The 24,449-nt window shown below is 32.0% G+C and overlaps 4 protein-coding genes across 4 annotated transcripts in view; 2 read left to right on the top strand and 2 right to left on the bottom strand.

Annotated features, from left to right (window-relative positions):
• Positions 1–160: 160 nt before the first annotated feature.
• SAPINGB_P006411 (uncharacterized protein) lies at positions 161–2,443 on the top strand (the record flags this gene model as incomplete). Its single annotated transcript, XM_032001122.1, has 1 exon — positions 161–2,443. The coding sequence occupies one exon, from the start codon at positions 161–163 to the stop codon at positions 2,441–2,443; it is 2,283 nt and encodes a 760-aa protein (XP_031857013.1).
• A 1,070-nt stretch (positions 2,444–3,513) lies between these two features.
• On the top strand, positions 3,514–6,563 carry SAPINGB_P006410 (uncharacterized protein; the record flags this gene model as incomplete). The annotated part of the gene is made up of 2 exons (XM_032001121.1): positions 3,514–3,652; positions 3,739–6,563. The coding sequence occupies 2 exons, from the start codon at positions 3,514–3,516 to the stop codon at positions 6,561–6,563; spliced, it is 2,964 nt and encodes a 987-aa protein (XP_031857012.1).
• A 1,053-nt stretch (positions 6,564–7,616) lies between these two features.
• SAPINGB_P006409 (uncharacterized protein) lies at positions 7,617–12,195 on the bottom strand (the record flags this gene model as incomplete). Its single annotated transcript, XM_032001120.1, has 2 exons — positions 7,617–11,443; positions 11,631–12,195. The coding sequence occupies 2 exons, from the start codon at positions 12,193–12,195 to the stop codon at positions 7,617–7,619; spliced, it is 4,392 nt and encodes a 1,463-aa protein (XP_031857011.1).
• Positions 12,196–23,683: 11,488 nt separating this feature from the next.
• Positions 23,684–24,449, bottom strand: part of SAPINGB_P006408 (uncharacterized protein) — a gene marked incomplete at both ends in the record, with an annotated part of 1,389 nt that continues 623 nt past the window's right edge. The window contains one exon of the mRNA XM_032001119.1: positions 23,684–24,449. This exon is cut by the window's right edge and continues 623 nt beyond it. Coding sequence (XP_031857010.1) covers positions 23,684–24,449 — 766 coding nt within the window.

Here is a 24,449-nt window from a genome sequence, read left to right as displayed (position 1 = left end):
GGAGGGTAACCTCCATTAATCCATTAAAGCCATTTTTCGGACCGGTGTATAGTCGAACCATTTTTGTCATCTTCATTCACCATTTTTCCTCTCATTCTTTCCATTCTTCCCTTATTTTCTATCTCCATCTTTAAACAGACTCTTCTTGACTTTTCTCACAATGGACCCTCCGACCTTATTGAGTCTTCCAATGGAGGTGCATCTGCAACTATGTGAGTTTCTTACGTCATTAGAGCTCAAGTATATGAGCCAAACATGCGTGGCTTTGCAAAGGATATATCGCCCGGAATCCTGGCGAAACTGCATAGTTTTCAAGGTACGGGCACAGCTTTACCATGAGATATACTCGACGTGTTTTGATCCGTTTTGCCGGTACCGGCGGGTGTCTTTAGAAGCTGTGAGTAGGCCGGAGCGTTTCAGCTGGTTTGATAAGGCAAGTGTGCACCAGATTAGTTCCAATTCGTATTTCTTTGGACAAGAAGAGGGCCGCGCGGACGAATGGACCATGAACAGAATCAATGTTGCAGAAGCTGGGGTAACAGCAGGTGCCATGTCGACTACGGCTGAGGTGCTCAATTGTTTGGACGTGACCAAGTTCCCGCAGTTGCAAAAAGTAAATGTGATTAAGGGACTTCAATTGTCTGTTGGAAAATATACGTCGATTATGAATTCCAACTTCATTCAAGAGCTCAAGCGAATCAATAGGGGGGATTTGCTTTGGATGGATGTATCTTCGTTTCACGGAACAGATGAAACAGTGCTGCAGGCTATAGAAGACTTAGAGCAGCTTCATGTCAGTGAGATCAGAGACATTCGGATTTCATTGCTTGCGGCACCAATTAGGCCTCCACCCCGACTTTTTTCTCTGCCTTATATTAAGATGATCAGTATAGCTAGTGCGCCGGCGCATTGGCTTGAGTATTTTTTAAAAAGTGTACGAGAGTGGCCATGTCTTGAAATATTGATTTTGGAACCCACTATGGCCATGGCATTAAAGGAGCAAGGCCAAATGGTTATATCGAAAAGATACATTTTGGCATTGCAGAATTTGCCACGTTTAAAAAAGTGTCGGATTACACTTGCATTTATGGGCAATTTAGAGATTGGGTTTAGTGTTGATATGGCAATAGTTGCATCTAGACTAGACCAGCGCTTTGGAGAAGTCCCACATCGATTGGATTTACCGGCTGTAACAGAAATTAAGGTACAAGGGTCTCTTGGGATGCGAGATCTTCTTGGGTTTTTGCATTTGCCCAACCTTGAATTTTTGGAGTTTCGCGGGAGTCAAAAATACCACGGTTCAAGCTTGAATTTTGAAGACTTAAACACTCAAGCATTAAATAAATTATCTTTATCATTATGCCTGGATGTGCCGTACTTTATTGCCATCAAGTCACTTGCTAAGCTGCCTAATTTGGAATATCTTCGAGTGTGCAAGGAGACATTTTACACGTTGGGGTATACATATGGTTCGGAGTTTCAAACGCAGCTACTGGATTTGTATCATGACACTGGTAGGACTTTACAAACAGCTGACGATTTGATTATTAGTGATGGAGAACCGGATCTTTCAGATTGGGTTTACACGAGCTGGTATAATAAAGTTTGTCGGTGCGATGAGTGTATAGGACCATTAGGGGATCGGGGTAAGTTTTGCAAAAGACGAAGAACTATAGCCAATATTTTGCTTGGGATAGTATGGAGGCCTCTTGAGACGTTGGAACTTATTCATGAGTCACCTTTACAATACTTTACCAGGAACCAGCGGGAGATATATTCTGAGCTGTGCTCGATAGAGGCCATTTATGAGCAGATTCGACTGGGGAAATTGGGAAAACTTAAGTATCTTTCTGTATGTACGATAAACGCATTTGAAGTGTCACCTAACCTTCAACAACTGCTGGACATGTTTGTTGATGGTGGTGACGGTTGTGATGATTTTGGGAAGAATAATTTAAGGGAGGAGGCAAACCCAAGTTGCTTCTCTGATTGCTCAAACTTCAGGGTACAAGCGCATTGCGAAACGCCTGCATCAGAGCAGCAGCTACAGAAGAAGCAGCTACCTCGATTGCCATTACAGCAAGTGAAACTTAAGCTTTATGGGTTTGTGGGTCCTATCGCAACAGACCCGCGTTTTGAGTGGGCTCCACGGTTCCCATACTCGTTATATTTTGAAGGTACTCAGGGGCGCGAGCGAGCGAGTGTATTATATGATGTGAAGCAGCAGCGTAGGCTTGACCGACAGTTTGAGCGGTTTAAACAGGAGGTTTATATTGGGGAAGTGGATGGAATTTATGAGAATGATAATGAAAGTCAATTGAACCATAAAAATAGTAAATGGGTTCACAAGGTAAAGACGCCGTTGCCCAAAGTGATTTATGTCGATTGGCAGTTGCCAGACCACGATTTGTTTGCCCCTGATTTTGATGGGTGGTTACGATGAATTAAAGGAAGTTTTTGTCTGGTATTTATTTATTTATTTATAAATAATGGCCCATTATTTCAAGTATTAAAGTAGTACTTTATATATATAAAGAGTTAGCATATCTAAATAGTCGACTATGGCCGTTTGGGCGGGTCTCTTTTGAGCGGAGTTGCTCCAATTCGGTCCGTAGCATAAAATATTTTACACATAAACAATAGCGCTAGTACGGCTGGATCCCGCTGTTCACATGGGGAAGCGGGAGAGGAGCCAAAAGAAATGTCTGAATATGATGATAATCATGATAATGAATATATATATATATATATATATATATAATTAATTTTTTTTAAAAATATAAAAAAAATATAAAAAAAATTTGTAAAAATGTTTAAAGGTTTTGTTGTTTAAAAAAATAAATAAAAAAAAAAACAAATAAGAATCGAATTCATTTAATCTGTATGTTTAAGTTGGCATACGATCTGCACTGGATGCATCTGTTGCTTACTGTGATTTGTGTTTTGTACTGTGGGACATCATCATAATGAATGGTATTTATTGACGTTTTTCAGGGGGGGAGGGAAGGAATAAAAGTTGAAAGTCTGATTAGAAGTTTATAATAAGGAGATTTCTTTTATATATATATATATTATATTGTATATTTAATAAAAAAAAATAAATAAAAATCTTTGCTGCTTAAGTTTACTCTGAAAAGTTTTTTTTTTTATGAGCATATCGTTTTTTTTTTTTATTTTTATTACGTACACCCAAAAGAGGAAATCTCGATACAAAATACAAAATACAAAGCCATTTTAACAGCAGAAATTTTTATTTTTTTTATTTTTTTTTATTTTTATTTTTATTTTTCTGTTTCGTCTTTTCCCCCCCTTTTTTTTTTTTAATTACCATTTACTTCAAATATATATATATATAAATCTTTATCATATTCTCTATCCTAAAAGTAATTTCATTGTTATAATTGAAACTAAAAAACTTTGAACAAAAAACCTATCCTTTTAGCTATTCTATATATATATATCCCCTTCCCTGAAAAAAAAAAAAAAAAAAAAAAAAAAAATTCTTTCAATACTATGCAAGCCATTGATCTCAATGACTTGACGCAGACTCTCGACTTTGCTTCCTTTCACCAACCCATAGTCACCCCTCTAAACTCTAGCAATTCTAACCACTGGGATCCTCCTCCAACTAATTTCCGTCATGAGCATATTCGTAAGTTGTTTTAACCTTTCGATCTCATCAATCAATTCCATAAATCTAACTCTGTTTTTTTTTTTTTTTTTTTTTTAAAAAAAAAGCTAGGGGAACACCTCCTATCGACATTTGCGCAGGCCCCATTTTGCGCTACACGGGACAAACCGAAGGCATTTCTATCTGGCGCGGAACCGCGCTCATTGTGACAAGTGACATTGATCCCGCAACCCCTGCCACTATGTCAGCATCTGCTTCAGCATCAGCAAACCAAACGTGGACTGCAGGTGCACATGCAACTTCGTCCTCGTCGCATCTGTCGGGGAACTATTCCTCCTATTCTTCTTCTAATTCTTCTTCTAGCCAGGCACCCATATTTGGATATACAATAACGCTACCTAAAACAGATAATGCGGGACAACGAACTAGACATGCAAGTAGTAGAAACAGTGAAGGAGCAAAAGATTCTCCAGCAAGCAACAACAATAGCTACTTTGATGAAGAATTATACAATAAGTTTGATGGAGATGAGGATTTAGCCAATTTCTTTTTTGAAAAGGAATCCACTGCTGCCACCAGGTCACCACCCCATGATGAAGATAATAACACCACCAATACTACAAATACCACATTTAATACTACTAACACTAATACTACTACTAATACTACCCCCAATACTACCAATACTACAGGCCATATCCATTACACTCCAGATCACCATCCAATTTTAGCCAGCGGAAAGATACCCGCAGAACGCCTGCACTCGGAGTATGGCAAAACCTTTTGGCGGTTCCGACTAGCGTTTGCTCTTCACCCATCGCGCGAGCAACAGGTTCTTTATACCATTAATGGCGATGCCGCGCTCGGCGACTTTTTCTTGCCGTCTCAGGAACAGTCTATGCGTGTTGTGTTCCACACATGCAATGGGTTCTCTCTCGGAGTGGACCCAGACATGTACAAGGGATGCTTGTGGAAAGATGTTTTAAGACACCATCAAGTACAGCGGTTCCATGTCATGATTGGAGGTGGCGATCAAATCTATTGCGACCGAGTCAAAGAAGCATGTCAGCCGATCCGCGACTGGATCAATGAGAAAAATGCTAACAAGAAGAAAAACATGCCGTTTGATAACCAAGACCGCGAGCTTACTGAAAAATTTTACCTCGACTACTACATTGGCTGGTTTGGGTATGGTTGGTGGCAAGGCCGCACGGTTTTGGAAAACTCGAGTGAAAATACTGCAACTACAAACGGCAAGTTTAAAAAAGTCCACCGGTGTTTACGGCCAGATTTCCCTAAAGCTTTGGCCACTATCCCGTCAATAAATATGTTTGATGATCACGATATAGTTGACGGGTTTGGATCATATGCAGATCAAACAATGGCCCAGCCAATTTTTTGCGGGCTGGGCCAAGTTGCCTTTAAGTATTACATGTTGTTCCAGCACCACACCCACCCCAGTGAAGATCCTGCTATGGAAGCCTCTTGGATCTGCAACCCAGCAAGTCTTGGACCTTATATCCACGAGCCTGCACGGTCTGTTTATGCGCGCTTGGGCAAATCCATGGCTGTTCTTGCGCTCGACTGTAGGACTGAACGCCGGCTCGACCGCATCATTTCCCCAGACACATACCGGCTCATTTTCCGGCGCGTTGCTGCAGAGCTGCAAGCTGACAAGCGCATTAAGCACCTGTTAGTAGTTGTGGGTGTTCCAGTAGCGTATCCAAGACTGGTATGGCTCGAGACTTTGCTGGCGAGTCCCATGGTTGCGGGTCCGATTAGGGGGCTTGCCAAGTCGGGGATTTTAAGTGGGTGGGGCGCCTTGGGAGGAAGTGGCTCTGGCAGTGGTAACAACAAAAAAAAGGCTACAGAAATCGATGTCCCATACAATCAACGCAACCATTACTCGCATAATTCTCGCACGTCAAATAACTTTGACGGGGCTGCCGAGATTCTGGATGACTTGAACGATCACTGGTGTGCTAAAGTGCACAAACAAGAACGAAATCAGTTTGTGGTGGACCTTCAGGACCTTGCAGAAAAAACAAGCGCACGTGTCACGATTCTTGCTGGAGATGTTCATCTGGCAGCTGTGGGCCGGTTTTACGGGCGTCAAAGAGAGTGCGAGGACACTCATGGGTGTAATCCACAATCCGGAACCCAAGAATCGTCAACAAGCACTACTACCACAGCAGAGTCTACCACAACGGCCGTTACAGCTCCAGCAGATGTTCCACCAATTGACTGGGAGCGTGACCACCGACTAATTCTAAACGTGGTCAGCTCATCTATTAGCAATGCGCCACCGGCTGCAGCACTGGCGGATTTCCTTAATACGCGTAACAAGGTGCACTACTTAGGGGCACATACTTGCGAAGACATGGCGCGTATCTTTAAGTACGATGTGGACGGGACGTTGCGCCACAAAAACCGGAGCTTAATGGCACGTCGCAACTGGTGTAGCATTGTGGAAATTGAAGCTGCAGACCCTATCGATGATTATTTCCAAGATTATTTAGGTAACGATGATGAATACAAGACTAGGAAACCCCTTCCAAATCAGCAACCACCACAACGGTACCCGCGCGCATATAAGGCTGTGTACGGGTCTTTGGCACGAGTCGATGGCATGACGAGCGTGGCAGCCGGTCCCCGGTTCCCTGAGAGGATCAGTGGTAGTGGTGGTGGTAGTGGTGACTGGTCGTTTTCATCCGGAGCAGGAGCGGTTCCATTTGCATGCGACGAGAGAGAGCCACGGTATCCGGATGGTCCCGGGGCGCTATCGATTGTGTTACATGTTGAGCGGAACTACGCAGAGGCGTGCGGGGAAACAAGGCCGTATGAGGTGATTGCCCCGATGCTTTTTGTTGGCCAAGGAAACAATAGCAGTGAAGTAGACGAAAGGAAAGATGTTGCGGGATTTAGTATTTGATGAAGAGGATAGTGAATGGGAAGGTTTTATATATAGAGAAAAGAAGAAGAAAGAATATGGAGAAATAAATTTTTAAAGAGAAGAAGATTATTTATTTAGAAAAAAGAAAAAGTGTAGAGAAAGCATTTTATTTACTATGAATTAAAAAAAATAAAATAAAATAAAATAAATGGCTTTTTTCTTTTTCTTGTTTTTTCATTTGTCAAAATTCCCAGGTGCCTTTATTTTATTTTTTTTATTTTTTTTATTTTTTTAGTTTTTTATTTTTTCTTCTTATTATGAACCTAACTGGTAAAAATACTAAAAATTGATTTTTTTTTTTTTTTTTTTGAGGTTAATTTACAATAATAATTTTATTTATATGAGAAGAACAAAAAAAAAAAAAAGGAAAAGAAAAGAAAGGAAAAGAAAGAAATAATTGGAATAAAGTGGGCGCAATGAACGGAACAGTTTTTTTTTTTATTTTTATTTTTATTTTTATATTTCATATTTTTTTTTTTTAATTTTGGGGGGGAGGGTGGGTTTTAAAGAGGGAAATTTGTTTAAAATTTAAAACCATTTTAAAAATAAAAAATTAAAAAATTAAAAAATTAATTTAAAAAACATCTTTATTTTTTGATTTGTTGAAATTAAATATACCCAAAAAAAAAAAAAAAATTTGTTTTCCCATATAGTTTTTTTTTTTTTTTTTTTTTTTTAGTATTTCAATACCACTTTGGGACACTTGCATATAACGGCAACCAATTTTTTTTTTTTTTTTTTTTTTTTCCCTCCCCTCCCCTATTTTTGATTGAATTTGTGGCATTTTCAGTGTGTGTGTATATGTTTTTTTTATTAAAATAATGTTTAATATCAACGCTCTCTCCCAAAACAGAAATTTAATATATATATATACAAATTTACCACTAAAAAATCAAAAATCTTGATTCGTTTTTATATTTCTATCATTATTATTTTTTTCTTTTTTTTTTTTTTCTTTTTTTTTTTTGTATTCATTCATTAATTTGAAGTATTCACATTATAGTCTATTTAAATTTTTAAAAGTATTTGTCTTCACACATCTTTCATGAAAAAATCGCCTTCTATATCTTTATCTAATGACTCAACCCCCACAACCACAGCTGAAGAAGAAGATTGTCCTGGAACTGTTCCAGTAGCTGATGGTGCATACATTTGAGCAGATTCTTGAAATAATCGCATCATTTCAGCATCAATCTCTCCAAATTGTAAATCATCAGCAGTATCAGCAGCAGAATTACTACTACCACTCCCTCCTCCTCCTCCTTCACCTCGCACAAGTTGATGCATCTGCTGCTCAATCTGTTGTGTCAGGCTTTGGATTGCTGGATCAATGTTTGCAGACATGGTTATATTTGCATTTGATTGAGACGAAACGTTTGCATGATACTGACTGGGTCCAAGGGGGTGCTGGCTGTGCAAGTAAGTATTCCCACTAGCAGCAGCAGCTGCTGCTGCTGCAAAAGATGAAGAAGAAGACTGACTTTGAGTCAAGTCTAATCCAAGAATTTGCGATAATGAGGGATCAATGAAATCATCAAGGATCCCGGCAATGTCTGCCTGCTCTGGCGATTCTAGGATTGACCGGGCATTAACACTACCTGCCAAAGGCGAATGACGGCCAAGCATATTGTCTCCTTGGCTTGTTGATTGTAGAGTTCCAGAGCCTAAATTTGAATTGTTAGCTGTGACTCGTGCCCGCGTCAGACTATCCATGTACTCAGAAACAACTGATGATTTAGTTGTTGTTGTGTGAGTTTTGCGCAGCTGGCTTGGCAAATGATTGTTGCCCAACTCGGCCGCATGAGTGTTATTGTTATTGTTATTGTTATTATTATTATTATTATTATTATCAGATGCTCCAGCTGCTGCTGTAGCTTGCGCACTCTCCAATGTTTCAGGAAGAGACAACGAATGATGTTTGGAAGCAGCAGCGGCTTCTACTGAAATGGGCAATGACAATGAGCGATGGTTTTTAAATGCATCTGAAGGGCCCCCAGGAGAATCTTTCCTTGAAAGAAACTTGGGACCTGTAGATGATAATGTTGATGATAACGATGGTGCACCGCTGCTACCTTGACGATACTCAAGCATTCCTGTTGCTAGGTGGTTCATAAGTGAGTTCCACAAGTTTTGGTCAATGCCACCCTTGCTACTCCTGCCCTTATCTTTACCATCACTTAAGTTGTCACTATTGTTATCGCTACTACTAATGCTGCTTTTAAAATTGTACCCATCTTTAAGCACACCACCACTAGAAGCTGCTACAGCACCAGTACGTGTTAGAATGGGCGTCAGGTCAAAGTCGGTGGTTCCCAAAATGCTCTGTGGAAATCCTTGTGCAGTTGCCAGCGGGCTCGGTGCCATTTGTACACTGGTGGGCGACGGTGACGAATTCACATTGGCTCCAGATGGTGTTGAGATTGTGGCTGTTGCTGCAGACGCCACAGTTTCTTGTAATCCCAGCCCTGCAGAATTTGAACTTGTTGATGTGGCAGAAGACCCCTCGCTGTTATTCCCAACCTTTCCAGTCACCATCGATAAAGAAGAAGAAGAAGCTGCTGTTGCTGCCGCAACTGCTGCTGCTGCTGCCGCTGCAGTTACAGGCCTTCTATTTGGTCGTTTCCTGCACGCGTTAGATAAAAGATGTCTCCGCAGTGCGTCCTTGCGATTAAACGCCTTTTCGCAAAGCGAGCAAGTATATGGACGCACAGGCAAATGGATCTTGACATGACGTTTGAGATCATGATTTCTGCGGAATGATAACGGACACTGAGGGCACTTGAAGATTTTTTGTGCGTTTGCCGCAACACCTGCAGCTGTTGTAGCAACACTGGTACCGGTAGTACCTGAAACAATGGTATCGCTTCGGATTTGAGGAGAAGTTGATGCTGCAGTTATTAGAGAAGATGTTGGACTTGGGACTGTAGTAATTGGTGAAGAAGAAGATTGAGGCGAATTTATAGAAGCCTCATTTTTCACTTGGAAAGACGAGCGTAGAATTGACACTCGAGAGTCTTCTGGAGTGCCAGTTTCACTTGGAGTTGATGCAATTGCACCACTAGGACCAGTAGAAGATGGAGTTGAAGAAGAAGCAGAAACAACCAATCCTTGGTGAGAAGTAAGGTTTGGAGAAATGCTTGGAGTTGATGCCAGAGGAGAATTTTGAGCAGCAGGAGGGGATACAAGCTCACCAGTAGATGCAGGAGAAATATTTTGAGCTCCTTGAATGTTTTTGCCCATGATGGATTGATGGACCATATTTGTAAAAGCTGAGGAAGACCTTCTATGAGGTGAGACGTCTGGACCCGAGAGTGGGTAAGTTAAGACGGAAGCCAGAGGAGATGCAGAGGAAGATGTTGTTACAGGAACAACAAATGGAGATGTTGCAGGTTCTGAATGATAACTTGAAAATGAAGTACCATGTCGTTGAATTTTAGTACTGTCTTCAGGACTCAAATCGCTTTCAAATGATTCTGGGGATTCATTTAACTGGTTGAGGAATTGTTGAATGTTTGCAGCATAAGTTGATGAAGAAGATGATGATGATGAAGGAGTTGCATTGCTTCTGGAACGTTTCCAAGATACATTAAATGTTGGAGCAGTAGCTGAAGGAGGTAGCGATGAAGATGAAGATGAAGAAGGAGGTGGAGGAGTAGTTGTTGAAAGGAAATCAAGGAAAGGGTTAATTGAAAGTAGAGATGGATTAGAAGACGGAGCAGCAGTTGTAGACGTAGAGGAAGAGGAAGAAGAGGAAGAAGAGGGTATATGATCTGGGATTGTTGGATGGATTGTTGGGGTGCTTGAATCTTGCTGCTGGATATTTTCGGAAGCAATTGGGTCTGAATCGGCCCCACTTGTAGAGTTGTTATTCATGCCTGAGATGAGAGTATCCAAAACCCAAGTATTTTCTAAACTTGGTAAAAAGGAAGAAGATGATGTAGAAGAAGAAGAAGATGATGATGATGATGAACTATTATCAATAGAAGGTGATTGATTATTCTCGTCACTTGTATCTTTATTTCTGGGGACTGTTCGAGTAGAAGAGGTTGTAGAAGAGATAGAAGAAGGTTGTGTTGTTTGAACTAAAGGAAAGGGAAGGAAAGTCAAGTTGGAAAGTGGAGGGGAAGAAGAAGAAGCATAATCTTGTAAAAGTGAAGAGGTAGAAGAAGATGTTAAAGATGTTGAAGATGCGGAAGAAGAAGAAGAAGAAGAAGAAGAAGAAGAAGAAGAAGAAGAAGAAGAAGATGATGATGATGATGATGATGAAGATGAGGAAGAAGATGTCGATGAAGAAGAGGAAGTAGAAGGATGTTTGGTATTACTCAAATTATTGGAAGTCACGCCAGTAGTAGAAATTTCAGTAGTAGAATTTTGCAAAGATGAGTCGATACTTTTCCCGTCCGGAGGTTTCCCAAGAATCTCAGCAGATGATCCATGGCGAATATTTGAGGTACTGCTAGCAATATTTTTATGATTGTTGGAGGTAGTGGGTGTAAAAGTTTTAATAGCAGCAGCAGCAGTATTGTTGTTATTTATGGTGGTGGTGGTTTTGGTTGTTGTTGTTGTTGTTGTTGTTGTTGTGGTGGTGGTGGGGATAGGGGAGGAGCCTTTGAGATTGTGGCTTGTTACTCCTACATGCGCAAAAATTTTTTCATCCAATAAAGGCTCAACGCTGGGTGTGGACGAAGCAGGACCCTGATAGGAATCATTGCTAGAAGATGTGAGAGTTATGATTTTTTTTACTGATGAAGACTGTGGCGCCGGCGGTGACTGTGGTAAAGGCGGCGGAGTTGAAAAAGTATCGTCACTTGGACTATTTGGAGGTTTCGAAAATGGGTTTTTTCTATTTTTGCCCTTGTCTAACAAACAAAAAATAAAATAGAAAAAAAAGAAAAAAAAATTTAGATAAAATATCAACAAATGTGTATATTTACACAATGATGATGATGATGATTGAGAAAAAGAAGTTAGATGAGATATTGGTTTTTTAATTAAATTTTTTAATTTTTTTTTTTAAAAAAAAAAAAAAAAAAAAACAAAACTTACCGATAAGCCGACTTGGAGTACTTGAACGCATGCCTGTTCCGATTCCTCTTTTATTCATGACAAACGAACTGGTATCACCATAGACGTTACGAGAAAATGCAGAAGGGGATGCTGATGATAAGTTTTGGAAAGATATTGATTGTGTTGAAGGTCCAGCGAGTGGGAATGGGAAATGAGTTGTTGTAGTTGATGTAGTTGTTGTTGTTGATGGAGATGATGATGATGATGAAGAGGACAATGGAGTGAGATGAGAATTAAAGTAAATGCTAGAAGAAGGTGAAGTTGCAGAAGATGTGGTGGATGATGAGTTGTTATTGTGAGCATGGTATTCCAGGTCGAGCAGCATTGCACCGTGTTCCGGGATGATGTGATTAGGATGTTGGTTTTGAAAGTTGTATAGGTTATCAGAATGGTTTATAGAAGAGCTAATGATGGGATAAGAAGATTGAAGATCAGAAGTTGTGTTATCGGTGGAAGTTTTGGAAGTAGTGTTATCGAGGTACTGGATATTGTTTGTGGTATCTGTATAGTTGAGTTCCGGCTTGTCAGGCGGGAGATCATTCATTAGGGGAGAGAATGAATGAAGGTTATGAAGATTATGATACTTTATATAAAGATTGTTTATTATTATTATTTTTTTTTTTGATGTGAGTTCTTTTTAAAAAGGTTTGATTAAAGCCTAGTTTTCATGGTGTTTATATATTAGATATTGTTGGAGAAATATTATTATCGACTAGAGATGTTTGTATGTATATATATATATGGGAGGCCACTTAGTAATTAGGCACACATATATAACACACACAAAAAAAAAAAAAAGGTTTTTGATATTTAGAATGATTCTTTCAAGATAACAGGAATTTATAAAGATCAACTAAAAAGAAAAAAAAAAATAGGAAGAGAAGAGAAGAGAAGAGAAAAAGATTGAAAAATAAATAAATAAACTTTTTTTTTTCTTTAAATAAATGAAAATTCTGATCCAATAAAGACTGTGAAAAAAAAAAAAAAAAAAAAAAAAAGTGGAAGAAAGAGAAAAGAAGAGAAAGAAATGAATAGAAAATAAATAATAAAAATAGAAAATAAAACCCCCCCTAGTAATAAATAATAATAATAATAATAATAAAATAAATAAATAATAAATAATATTAAAGATGAGTTAATGAATGATGTTGATGAATGATGGAAAAACGCCAGAATCCTTTTAAAAAGAACAATGGATGATGAGAAGGAGAGGGGGGGAAGGTGGATTTTATTTTATTTTATTAATAAAATAAATTAATAAATTAATAAAAAAAAAAAAAAAAAAATTGAAAATCCGTTATTTTTTCATTCGAATTTTTTTTTTTTTTCTTTTTCTTCTTCTTTGAGTCTTTTAGTCCTTTAGTCGTTTTAAGGTACTATGAGGAGAAGGATTTTTTTTTTTTATCAAAAATAAATGATATGAAAATGGTTAATATCAAAATTTAAGATCAATTGATAATTATTGTGACTATATGGAAAAGTAAACTCAAAATAAAGAATTAAAAAAAAAAGTTGTTGAAATAAATAAATCAAAAGAGATAAATTTATCTCTTTCTTTTTTTTTTCTTTCTCTTTACTTTTGTTTAGTAAAGTTATAAGTGGGTATGTTTGTTTGTTTTTTTATGTGATGATATATATGTATAAAACAATGATTAATAGTACTATTAAGAATTTATTTAAAAAAAAAAAATTTGATATATATGATAATAATAATAATAATAATAATAATAATTAATCTATAAAGATAAAAAAAAAAATAGTTTTAATGTGATTAGTTTTGCTGTTAAAAAAAAAAAAAAAAATAAAAAAATTAATTGAAGTTTTGTCCAAGGGTTGATGAGTGGTGGTAGTGATAGTGGTAAAAATCAATAAAATTGGGCAATTTCACCCGTTCTTGCAACATTTAAGTTGGCGATGATGTGATTTCAAGTGTTTCTTCACCATTTTATATATTTTATTTTATTTTATTTTAAAGACTAAAAAAAAAAAAAAAAGAAAAGTTTAAAAAAAAAAAAAAAAAATAATTTTTACTTTACCCACCAAAAAGTCCCCACAAAGATTGCATAAAAAAATGGAGGAATTAAATAAGTCTTTAAAAAAAAAAAAAAAAAATTTAAATAAATAAACAAAATCTATTTGAAAAGTTCTTTATTCAATATTTAAATAATTAATAATAAAATATATATTCATTGAATTTGATTTTTAAAAATTTTTAAATTTCTAATTGAATTCAATTCAATTTTTTTTTTTTTTCTAAATAATTGATCAATCAGTATTAAAGCTTAAAAAAAAAAATAAAAAAATAAAAAAATTTAAACCTCTCGCCCTGAAGTAACTTCAGCCGTACATAGTTTTTTTTTTTTTTTTTTTTTTTTTTTAGCCATAACGCCAAAAAACGTGATGTTGGGTGATTTTGCTTACTAGCCCCCACCATCCACACACCATTCTATGTATATTCATCTATCATTTATTATATACCATCAATTATTATTATCATCAACATCAACAACAAATACTTAAAAAAAAATAAAAAAAAACTGCACTTATCGTCATCACTAACCATCTACATTCATTTATATCCCGTTTTTAAACTCTGCACTCTCACAGTCTCTATCTATATATATATATATATATAACTGTGCACTGGCAGAAACGAAAAAAAAAATTATATATATATATATATTTAATCCCATTAAAGATATAATCAAATGGCGCAATTCTTCATGATATATATATATATATATATATGCATTTTTAATACCATAATAATAATAATAAATGTAGTCTTTTTCTTATTATTTATTATAATAATAATACTTACTCAAGTTATACACCGACGGCACATTGTAAAGTGGATGGTGAACCTCGTTTTCAAAAGAAAAAAAAAAAAAGCAGCCACTGATGAGTGGCTATTCTTGATTTATACATCCATTCTAGGCTTTCTTCTTAGCTGGCTATATTTTTTTTTTTAAAATAACAAAAGCACAAGCCATTCTCAAAGAAGAAAATAAATTAAAATAAATTAAAATAAATTAAAATAAATTAAAATAAATTAAAATAAAGACTCTCTTATTATTTCCAAAAGTGAAACAAATTATTGCCAGTTTTGTAGCCATTTCTTAAGTCATTCTTTGGTTTATCATTGGTTAAAAAAAAAAACAATTTGCTAATTGTAATTCTATATCCTTTATGTCCCACCATTATTTTACCCTCTCCCTTCTTTTTTTTTTTTTTTTTTTTTTTTTTTTGTCCCCCCTGTTAACTAAGACATCATTTCTTCCTCTATGACGGCATTTTTTTTTTGAAATGAAATGTATTTTCACCCATAAGTTTAACTTCCCATATCACATTTTTTCTTATAGAAGAAGACTATTATTGCAGTGATATATATATGTGCCACAGTCAATTGCTATTGTTGTTGTTGATGTTGATGTTATTTTGTTGCCTCGGAATAAAAATACTTAATAATCTTATGGCTTTATAGGGGGGAAAAAAAAAAAAGGACTATATAGATAAAAAAAAAAAACAAAGTTTTATCATTATTATTATTCTTTCTTGTTACTGTAGGTGCTTTACAACCCAATGACTCAAAAAAAATAAATAAAAATAAAAATAAAATCAAGTGACTCGTTCTCGTTGTCTCCATGGATTGTAGTTTAAAAAAAAAAAAAAAAAAAAAAAAAAAAAAAAACCTATTCTTTAACTCCGAGTGCCGGCTCAACTCAAGATAGAGTTTTTTTTTCCCTAGTATGTCTATTATGTCTATTACTACAAAAAAAACAAAAAAAACAAAAAACAAAAAACAAAAAAACCCGAACTTAGCAATCAAAGTTACTAATACATCATATAGTTTTTTTGTTTCATACTACAGTATTAGATATGCCAAGTATATATACACATATAAATGTATTCATTCTAAAAAAAAAAAAAACTTCATAATTCTTTTTTCTTTTTTTCTTTTTTTCTTTTTTTCTTTTTACAATTGAACGTTAAGTGTAAAGATATATATAAAGAAAAAATCTATTGGTGTCCCTCTAGTTATCGTTTTTTTTCTTTCTTTTGTGCTCTTTCATTTCTCTATTTTTCCCCTCTTCATTTCACTTCCTCTGTGAGTTTGCAAAATATCTGATCCCAATTGTGTGCGTTCAATTATAAAAAGAATTGTCTGATTGAAATTTATTTTTTATTGATAATAGGAGAGGGAAATGGTAAGAAAGAAGGAATATAATATTAAGGTATATTTTCTTTCCTTTTTTTTTTTTTTTTAAAAAAAATAATTTTTATAATCATGTTATAAAATAAAAAAACTTGGGTTTAAAAATAAAATATAAAATTGATATTATCATTCTTTAAAAATGGGTTTCTTTTGTCTTTTATTATTATAATGTATACCAACTTTGAAACGATATACATCATTGAATACAATTTAACCTAAGCTTTGGCATATTTTAACTATTAATATCTATTTTTTTTTCTTTTATTTTACAATCAAATGACGTCTCTTTTTTTTTCTTTCTCTTTCTCTCTTTCTCTCTTTCATTCTATTAATTAAATATTTAAATCATCTTCTAATCATTTAGATATTGCTATCCACTAAATGAAAAAAAAAAACCCCCTCCCATTTCCTTCATTATAATCATATTTCCTTGGCATCTATATATATATTTATATATATCTTCATCGATAACTGCACCAAATATTCAAATGATGTTTATGTTTGTAGGTTGTTTACTTTTTTTAAAAAAAAAAAATTATGATTGGCAGATATTTAAACCAAAAGAAAAAAAAAAAAAAAAAAAAAAAAAAAAGGCATCTAATTACAATTAATTCAATTATATACTCAATTTATATTTTATATATTTAATATATTTTGTATATTTTGTATATCGCATATTAAACGAAAAAAGGTTCCATTATTTATTTTTTTTTCTTTTAACTCCACTTCCGCCCCCCATTGTATTTATTATTATTATTATTATTATTATTATTATTATTATTATTATTATTATTATTATTATTATTATTATTATTATTATTATTATTATTATTATTATTATTATTATTATTATTATTATTATTATTATTATTATTATTATTATTATTATTATTATTATTATTATTATTATTATTATTATTATTATTATTATTATTATTATTATTATTATTATTATTATTATTATTATTATTATTATTATTATTATTATTTGTTTTTCAGGCCCTAAATCAAAATTTAAATGACTTACTAGAAATTCTATTAAAAAGAAAAAAAAACGTCACCGTGGGGCCTTGTTTTTTTATTTTTTTTTATTTTATTTTTTTAAAAAACTAAATAATTTATTATTCAATCAAAATGGTAAGTTTGAGAATATAAAAGAAAAATATATATATAATTTTTTTAAAATTATTTTAAATAAATAAAAATTATCAATTGATAAGACCTATATATTATATATATACATATATATATATATATATATATATATATATGAATTTTTATTTATTCTCTCCCCTTCTCAATTGCGTGCGAATGTCAAGATTAAATGTCATTTCTTCAAACTTTTTTTTATTTTTTTCAATTTTTTTTGGATTTCTAGCCAACAAAAAAAAAAAGATTTTTTTTTTCTTTTTTTTGTTTCCTCAAATGACTTGTATTTTAAATTCAAGTTATAAAATATGTTTTAATGTTTTAATGTTTTTTTATTTTATTTTATTTTATTTTCAGCAATTTGGAAGGGGGGAAAAAAAAACATAAACAGTTAGTTTTTAACATTCACATCACAACCCCCATTTTTCTAAAAAAAATAAATAAATAAAAATAAAACAAATTTTTATTTAAAGCCTTGTTTTGTGGCTGACTTTAATAAAAAACAAAAAATAAAATAAAATAAAAAGTAATAAATTAAAAGTCGCTTATTTTTTTTTTTTTTTAACTTCATCAAAAAAAAAAAAAATTATTCATCAGAAATCATCTTCATCACTTTTTGTACCCAAAAAAATTTAAAATGCTCTACCAAAACTTCAATCAACAGTCCTTGTGAGATTGTTTTTTTTTTCTCTCTCTACGGTCCCTATTGTATAAACCAAAGTACAACAAAAATTGAGAAAAAGAAGTTTTTCAGTTAATATAATATAATATATTTGTAAAAAATTTATATCCCAGACTTTATTCTAGGCTTCATGTAGATTCCGTAACTAACAAAAAGGTATAATAATCCAAAAATCAAATAATTTTTTTTTTTTTATTTACCAAAATATTAATGATAGATTTTCACAATTAAAACCCGCCCTTTGTTTTCACAATATAAAATATATTCTTTCCAATAATCTTTTTTCAAAAAATAAAGATAAATTAATAAAAATAAAAAAAAAAAAAACAACAACAAGAGGAAAACGTAAACCGGAATTTAAATCTTTTTATTTGATGTATTTATTTAAATGGCTCATTATTTCAATCAATTGTAATTTAAAGGCCTTATTTAATTAGAAATTATAATTATAACTCTAATTCTAATGTAGAGAAAGAAAATAAAATAATTGAAACTGAACTGAAGAATCTCATTTTTAGCTTAATTTTAAACCAATGATTTGCAATTGTTCACCATTTCAATTGGAAATTTGTTTTCAGTAAAAAAAGACACTTCTTTTATTTCAATTCAACTGGAATCTCTTTCTATCACTTGTGTTTCTTTCTTATTTTATATATTTTATATATTCTTTCAAGCCACTTTTTGTTTTTTTTTAAAAAAAAAAACAATTTTAAACCTATTATAGTACCCAGATTATTTAATTTAATTTTTTTTTTTTTTAGCAAACTAGAAGAAAAAAATACGTCAACATTTACATATAAAAAAAATTATTATTGCAAAGCAAAAAAAAAAAAAAAAAAAAAAAAAAATAATAATAATAATAATAATAATAAGAGTTCAAGCCACTTTTTTTTTTATTAAAAAAACACTGGCTTATTTTACAGTGCCACCTCCCTTATTATTGTTAATTTAATTCCACTTTTAATCAAAAAAATTTTTTTTAAATATTCATAGCTCAAGTCAATCATAACATAACTGGTGATAAAAGACAACTAGTTCAAGTATCAGGAAAAGGTTGTATTTTTTTTTTTTGGGAAAAATGGCTTTATAATTATAAGAATCTGAAAATAAGTTAAACACTAGACTATTTGATCGGCATTACCGTGAACAATTTTCAATCCTTTAATCATGAAAAAAAAAATTAAAACTAAAATGTTTTTTTGGGGTTAGATTCCTAATCAAATCATTAGAAATTGTCTAAGCTTTTTTTAATAACAAAAGCTCTACAAAATGAGATTATTTGGTGATCAAAATAATGTTATATATTGTCAGTTGTTTTTTTAAAAAATGAAATAAAACTAATGTCAAAACTAGAGTGTTAATGTATAGCATCATTAAGAAGCCTCTTTTTACAAGTTTCTCAAAATGTTCTGATAAAATGCAAAACAAAAAGTCCAAGCCTATAGTTATCTTAACTTTCAAGTTAATTAAAAGTCCAAAAAAAAGGTATAAGATACTTATAAATATTACTTGGATTTCTTTAGCATTTGTTTAAAAGTCAAAACAAGAAAAAAAAAACATAATTAAAAGATATTTAAGAATTCAATTAAACATAGTGTAGAATTTTGAAAGTTTTGAGAATTCTAAAAGAAATAATTTTGAACATTTAACGATTTAAAAAGAAAAAAATTAAAATTTTATGAAATAATTACCCAAACAATTAGAAATATTTGCTTAGAAGCTCACTCTATATTGTTCTTTAGTCCACCGTTTTTTTTTTTTTTTTGGTTTAAGACACTTACCTTGAAGTCTTTTTTTTTTCATCCTTTCACTCGTTTGATATATTCATTTAAATCATTAGGGGGTTTTTTTTTCTATGGTTTTGATAAAAAAGAAAAAAAGAAAAAAAAATTCTTTCTCTTTTCTCTTTTCTCTTTTCTCTTTTCTCTTTTCTCTTTTCTCTTTTCTCTTTTCTCTTTTCTCTTTTCTCTTTTCTCTTCTCTCTCTCAAAAAAAAAAGTGGCTTTATTTATAGTAGTGTTTAAAATACTTATCCACAAAATACACAACTATTCACATATACGCCATACATAATAAGTATATATATGCATAATATTCCTTATACCGAAAATGAGACACAAGCCACACTAGCCCTAAAAAAAAACAAGCCAGAGTGTTGTATGAAGAAGAAGAAGAAGAGAAAAAAAAAAAGGGTTAGCAAAAACTTTACTCATGACAAAAAAAAAAAAAATTTTTTTTCAAAGGCAACAAAACAAACAAACCATCTGGATCCAAGATTTAAGAAATGATTTAAATATAGTATTTCATTTTTTTTTAAAAAAAAAACACACACACACACACACACACACTTTGAAATTAAAAATAAAAAATAAAAGGAAACCTAAAAGGAAATCAATTGTTAAGTTCAATGTGGCGAAGAGATTATTCGAATCCATCTTGTGGCTTTAAAGTTCTTGGATTGACCTAAAACAAGGATTGTAAACTTCTATAAAGAAAAAAAAAATAAACCAATAATTATTGATTTATGGTTTTATAAAGCTTTTTTTTTTATTCAAATTAAACTAATTGAATGGTTTGGTCTAAAATGAAAGAATATATATATGTTGAACTAGCCTTGTAGTTATATTCTTACTCACTCGATGATTTAAACATTTCAACTTCTATAAACAGTCAAAGTAAAAAATGTTTTGTTTGTTTATTTGTTTCAATTCTTTTTGTACACTGTTTAAAAAAAATAAAAATCAAAGTATTGACGAAGAAAACAAGTCAATGTAAGAGCTAAGTAAATTCGGTTATTTATTTATTTATTTTTTCACTTTCTTTATAACTATAAGTTCTCCTAAGCTAAAAAGATACTTTTCTATTTGATCTGATGATGATTTAAATATTGAAATTAAAGATTTATTGTAAAATCAAAATATTTATAGATGATGAACAAAAAGAATAGTGTTGATACTAAGTAAACCGTTATATATTATACTTGTATATATATATAACCCTTTTTAATTAAAACAAACAATTCTAAATCATTTTATCAACAATAACAATTCATTCTATAAATACTAAAAAAAAAAGGCTAATCATTAAAAACAAAAAAGCAATTCTTTTCTGTTGTAAACTTTTTTTTTATTGTAGTCGTAAACTGTATCACAATCATATTCTAATGAATTATATTTAGTTTAATGTTTCTAAAGACTTACCTTGTTAACTTAACTGCAAATATTTATTTATTGATTAAAATTAAGATTAAAAAGATGTTTGTAGTACTTGATAATTAAATTGAAATGTCTTCCAGAATATCGTTGACTTAGTGTTTAAAAAAAAAAAAAAAAAAAAAAAAAAAAATAAAAAGAAATCAAGAATATTTTAAAACTGTTTACTAGAACATTAAACTTGATAATCTTAATAGATAAACCAATTACCCACCTATAATATTTAAATCTATAACTAACTTGTCATTAACTTAATCAAATAAATTCTTTATTGTTTCTATTTTCTTTGTAAACAGAGCCGAGTTTATGGTTGCATTATTTCCAAGCTGATAGGAATATGAGACGACATTAAACAACCTATAGTCAATTTAAACAATTTCAATATGTAAAATTAAAACTAATATTATAATCTAAATGGTTATTACTTTGTTATAAAAAGAAGCAATTTTTTTTTTCATTAATTGTAAATAGATATGTTGTTTTGTTTTTTTTTGACCTTGTATTTGTTTAAATAAATCATAATCATACCTAGTTTGACAGTTACCTTAATTGCTTATATATATCTTTAATTAAATCAATTAAAACTCTTTGGTCTCTTTTTTTCCTGCTATTTATTTATTTTTTTTTTCTTGTTTCTTTATAGTTTTTACTAATAAAGACTTTTAATATATTTTTTGTTAAAAAAAATCCCCTTCCTTTTTAAAGATTTTAAATAATCTTTAAATCTATATTAACTTTTTAATACTTGTTTGTTTTTTTTGTTTTTTTTTGTCATTTAATTGAATGTGATAATATTCATTAAATAAGTTGTTTAATTGAATTTATGATTCAAACAAACTTTTTTTTTATTATTAAAAAAAATTAATAATTATTGTTTCTTTTAATCAATATCATGTTTAAATCAATCATTTATGTATGTGTGTCTGTGTATAAAAAAATATATATAGCTTATCCTTACAGTTATATAATAAGACTTCAACGGGTAATATTTGAGCAAAGATGAGCTTTTTTTTTTTTAGCGTTAGTAATACAATGATTTCAATATAGATTATTCTGAAAAATCCACTAAATCCGAGCTAATACCCGATGACAAGTCGTCATAAACTTCTTTCTTTTCTTTTAAATTTTGTATATATATCCTTATCTCATTGATTATATTCTTTCTTTTCTTGTTTATCCGTTCCCTGTCACATCATTGTTAAAAAAAAAAATAAATAAATAAATCTTAAAATAAATCTTTCTTCTTTTTCTTTTCTCATTTTGTTTAAAAACCCGCTTCTACTTTTTTTCTTTCTTGATTGTTTTAAAATAAAATAAAAAAACTCATTCATATCGCAATATCATTTCCATCTTAGTCTACTCTTTTTTTTCGCAATTCCTTCTTTTACAATCTCTTTTATTTATTTCTTTTCTTTCCTTTCTTTCCATTTTCCGTCTCAAAAGAAAAAGAAAAATAAAAATAAAAATCTCCGTATCTCGTCATCATCCATCCCTACCTTCTCGATGTTTTCAAATTGTGCTTGCAACATTTACATGGTCCATGGCACCATCCGGACCAAGTAAACACTCACATTACACAATATGCATCATTGCAATATAATACGTATATAGTAATTACAAAAAAAAAAAAAAAAAAAAAACCCCCCATGTGGCAAGATCCATGCCTCAAAAAATAAATAAATAAATAAATAAACGGCAACAACTGTAATCTATTTTATATTATTGTTGTATTTTCCCAAGTTATTTATATTGGTACATTACTAAACTGCACAGCCTTACACTTTCACTTGCAATATATATACGCCATTCTCACAAATGCTTTTACAAATTATTGTGACTAGTTCAATTACACTATTTAATTGTAACAAATAAGTGATGAGAAAAGTGTTGAGTCATTCTTCTCGGGTTTGTTAAATCCCGATAATCCATCACGTGACAAGTATTAGTAAAAAAAAAAAAAAAAAAAAAAAAAAAGGTCATCTCCTCTTTTTTTTTTTTTTTTTTTTTTTTTTTTTTTTTTATCGGTTATAGTAACGAGTCATTTCGGAGTAATCCTAAATAAAACACAAAAGTATTGGCTCCGGCAAGTTGCTCGGCCTAAAACGGACATGTTTTTTTTTGGTTTTTTTTTTTATTAAAAAGACGAAATACAACAAGTTATCATGAGAGTCTCCTTTTTTTTTTTTTTTTTTTATAAAAAGAAGGTCAGTTTTTATATTCATATGAACATATATTTAAGAGAAATATACACACACAAAGAATTGAGAGAGTAGAATGGAAAGAACAAATTCAAAAAGAAAAGGCCCAAAAAAATTATAAAAAAAAAAAAACATTAAATCATCATCGTCAAGAGATAATGATGATGATGACTCATACCTACTGCAGTCTTAATTATTTTATCCAATTATGGGACATTGTAAAGCAATCGCAAAAAAAGGTATTCCAAATATTGGATAGTCTCATGTTCTTCAAAGACTTTCTAATTGTTGTTTCTTCTTCTCCTTCTTCTTGGTTTCTCTCTCTTAATAGTAATTATTATTCCTGCCTTTCAGTGATATTTAACAAAAAAAAAAAAAAAAAAAAATGTCCTGCTGGCCCATGAAAGATCAAGTGCTTCTGAAAAAAAAAGTGTAGTGGTTGGTAGTAGAAATATATACAGTAAAACACCACTAACTCATTTTCCTTCAAAAAAAAAAAATAAATAAATAAAATTGACACTTGCTTTCATGCGCCTATAAAACCATCTCATTTTTTTTTAGCAATCTTAAAGATCATTAGGCAACAGCAGTAGAAGAAGCTAGATTATCAACACTGGGTCTTGAAAGTTGATCATGTCCAGGGTACAACTGGCTTATCGATAAATCTGGATTCAACAAGTGTCTGATTTTCAGCCTCTTATGCTCAGGCTCAGTCACACCACTATGTTGACTCTGCAAAGTTTTACCACTTTGCTCATTAATATTAGTCGTATTATTATTAGTAGCAGCAATAGGATCATTTTTGTGAGAATTCATAACCACAGCTCCATTAGCATCCACTGAGTTTGAGGCACTTGGGTTTGAGGCACTTGGAACTGAGACTGGAACAGATGACAATACCGGAACCTGAGCAGGTACTGGAGCTGTAGAGATAATGGCACGTTTGGTTTTTGCAGAGCATTGGGTGCAAGTTGTAGTAGATCTTCTCACACGCTCTGCTTCATCATCGCCATCATAGTCTCCATCAACACTAGCAAGTCCGCGTTTTTTGTTGAAAAGAGCTTTAGACTTACGTTCGACTGAAGTGGGGGGTTGCCACAGTGTTTGGGAAACCTTGGTGTCCATATTGCGGAACCGGTCGACCCACGCAGTGCGTCGGACCCCATCCAACGAGTTTTCGTCGTTATCACTAGCACACTCAAATAATACCTGGGACCAACGTTCATAAACGGAATAGTCAACAAAGAGGTTCCAATCGACTGCTTTAAGGAAAAGCAGCTCATTGTCACGTAACTCCTTTACCCCGAGTCCTGAAATTTTAGACCAAGCAGCAGCAGAATAG

Source organism: Magnusiomyces paraingens (genome assembly GCF_902498895.1).
Source record: "Magnusiomyces paraingens strain CBS 517.90 genome assembly, contig: contig5, whole genome shotgun sequence".
Classification (NCBI taxonomy): Eukaryota; Fungi; Ascomycota; class Dipodascomycetes; order Dipodascales; family Dipodascaceae; genus Magnusiomyces; species Magnusiomyces paraingens.
This window is presented reverse-complemented; position numbering and strand designations above follow the sequence as displayed.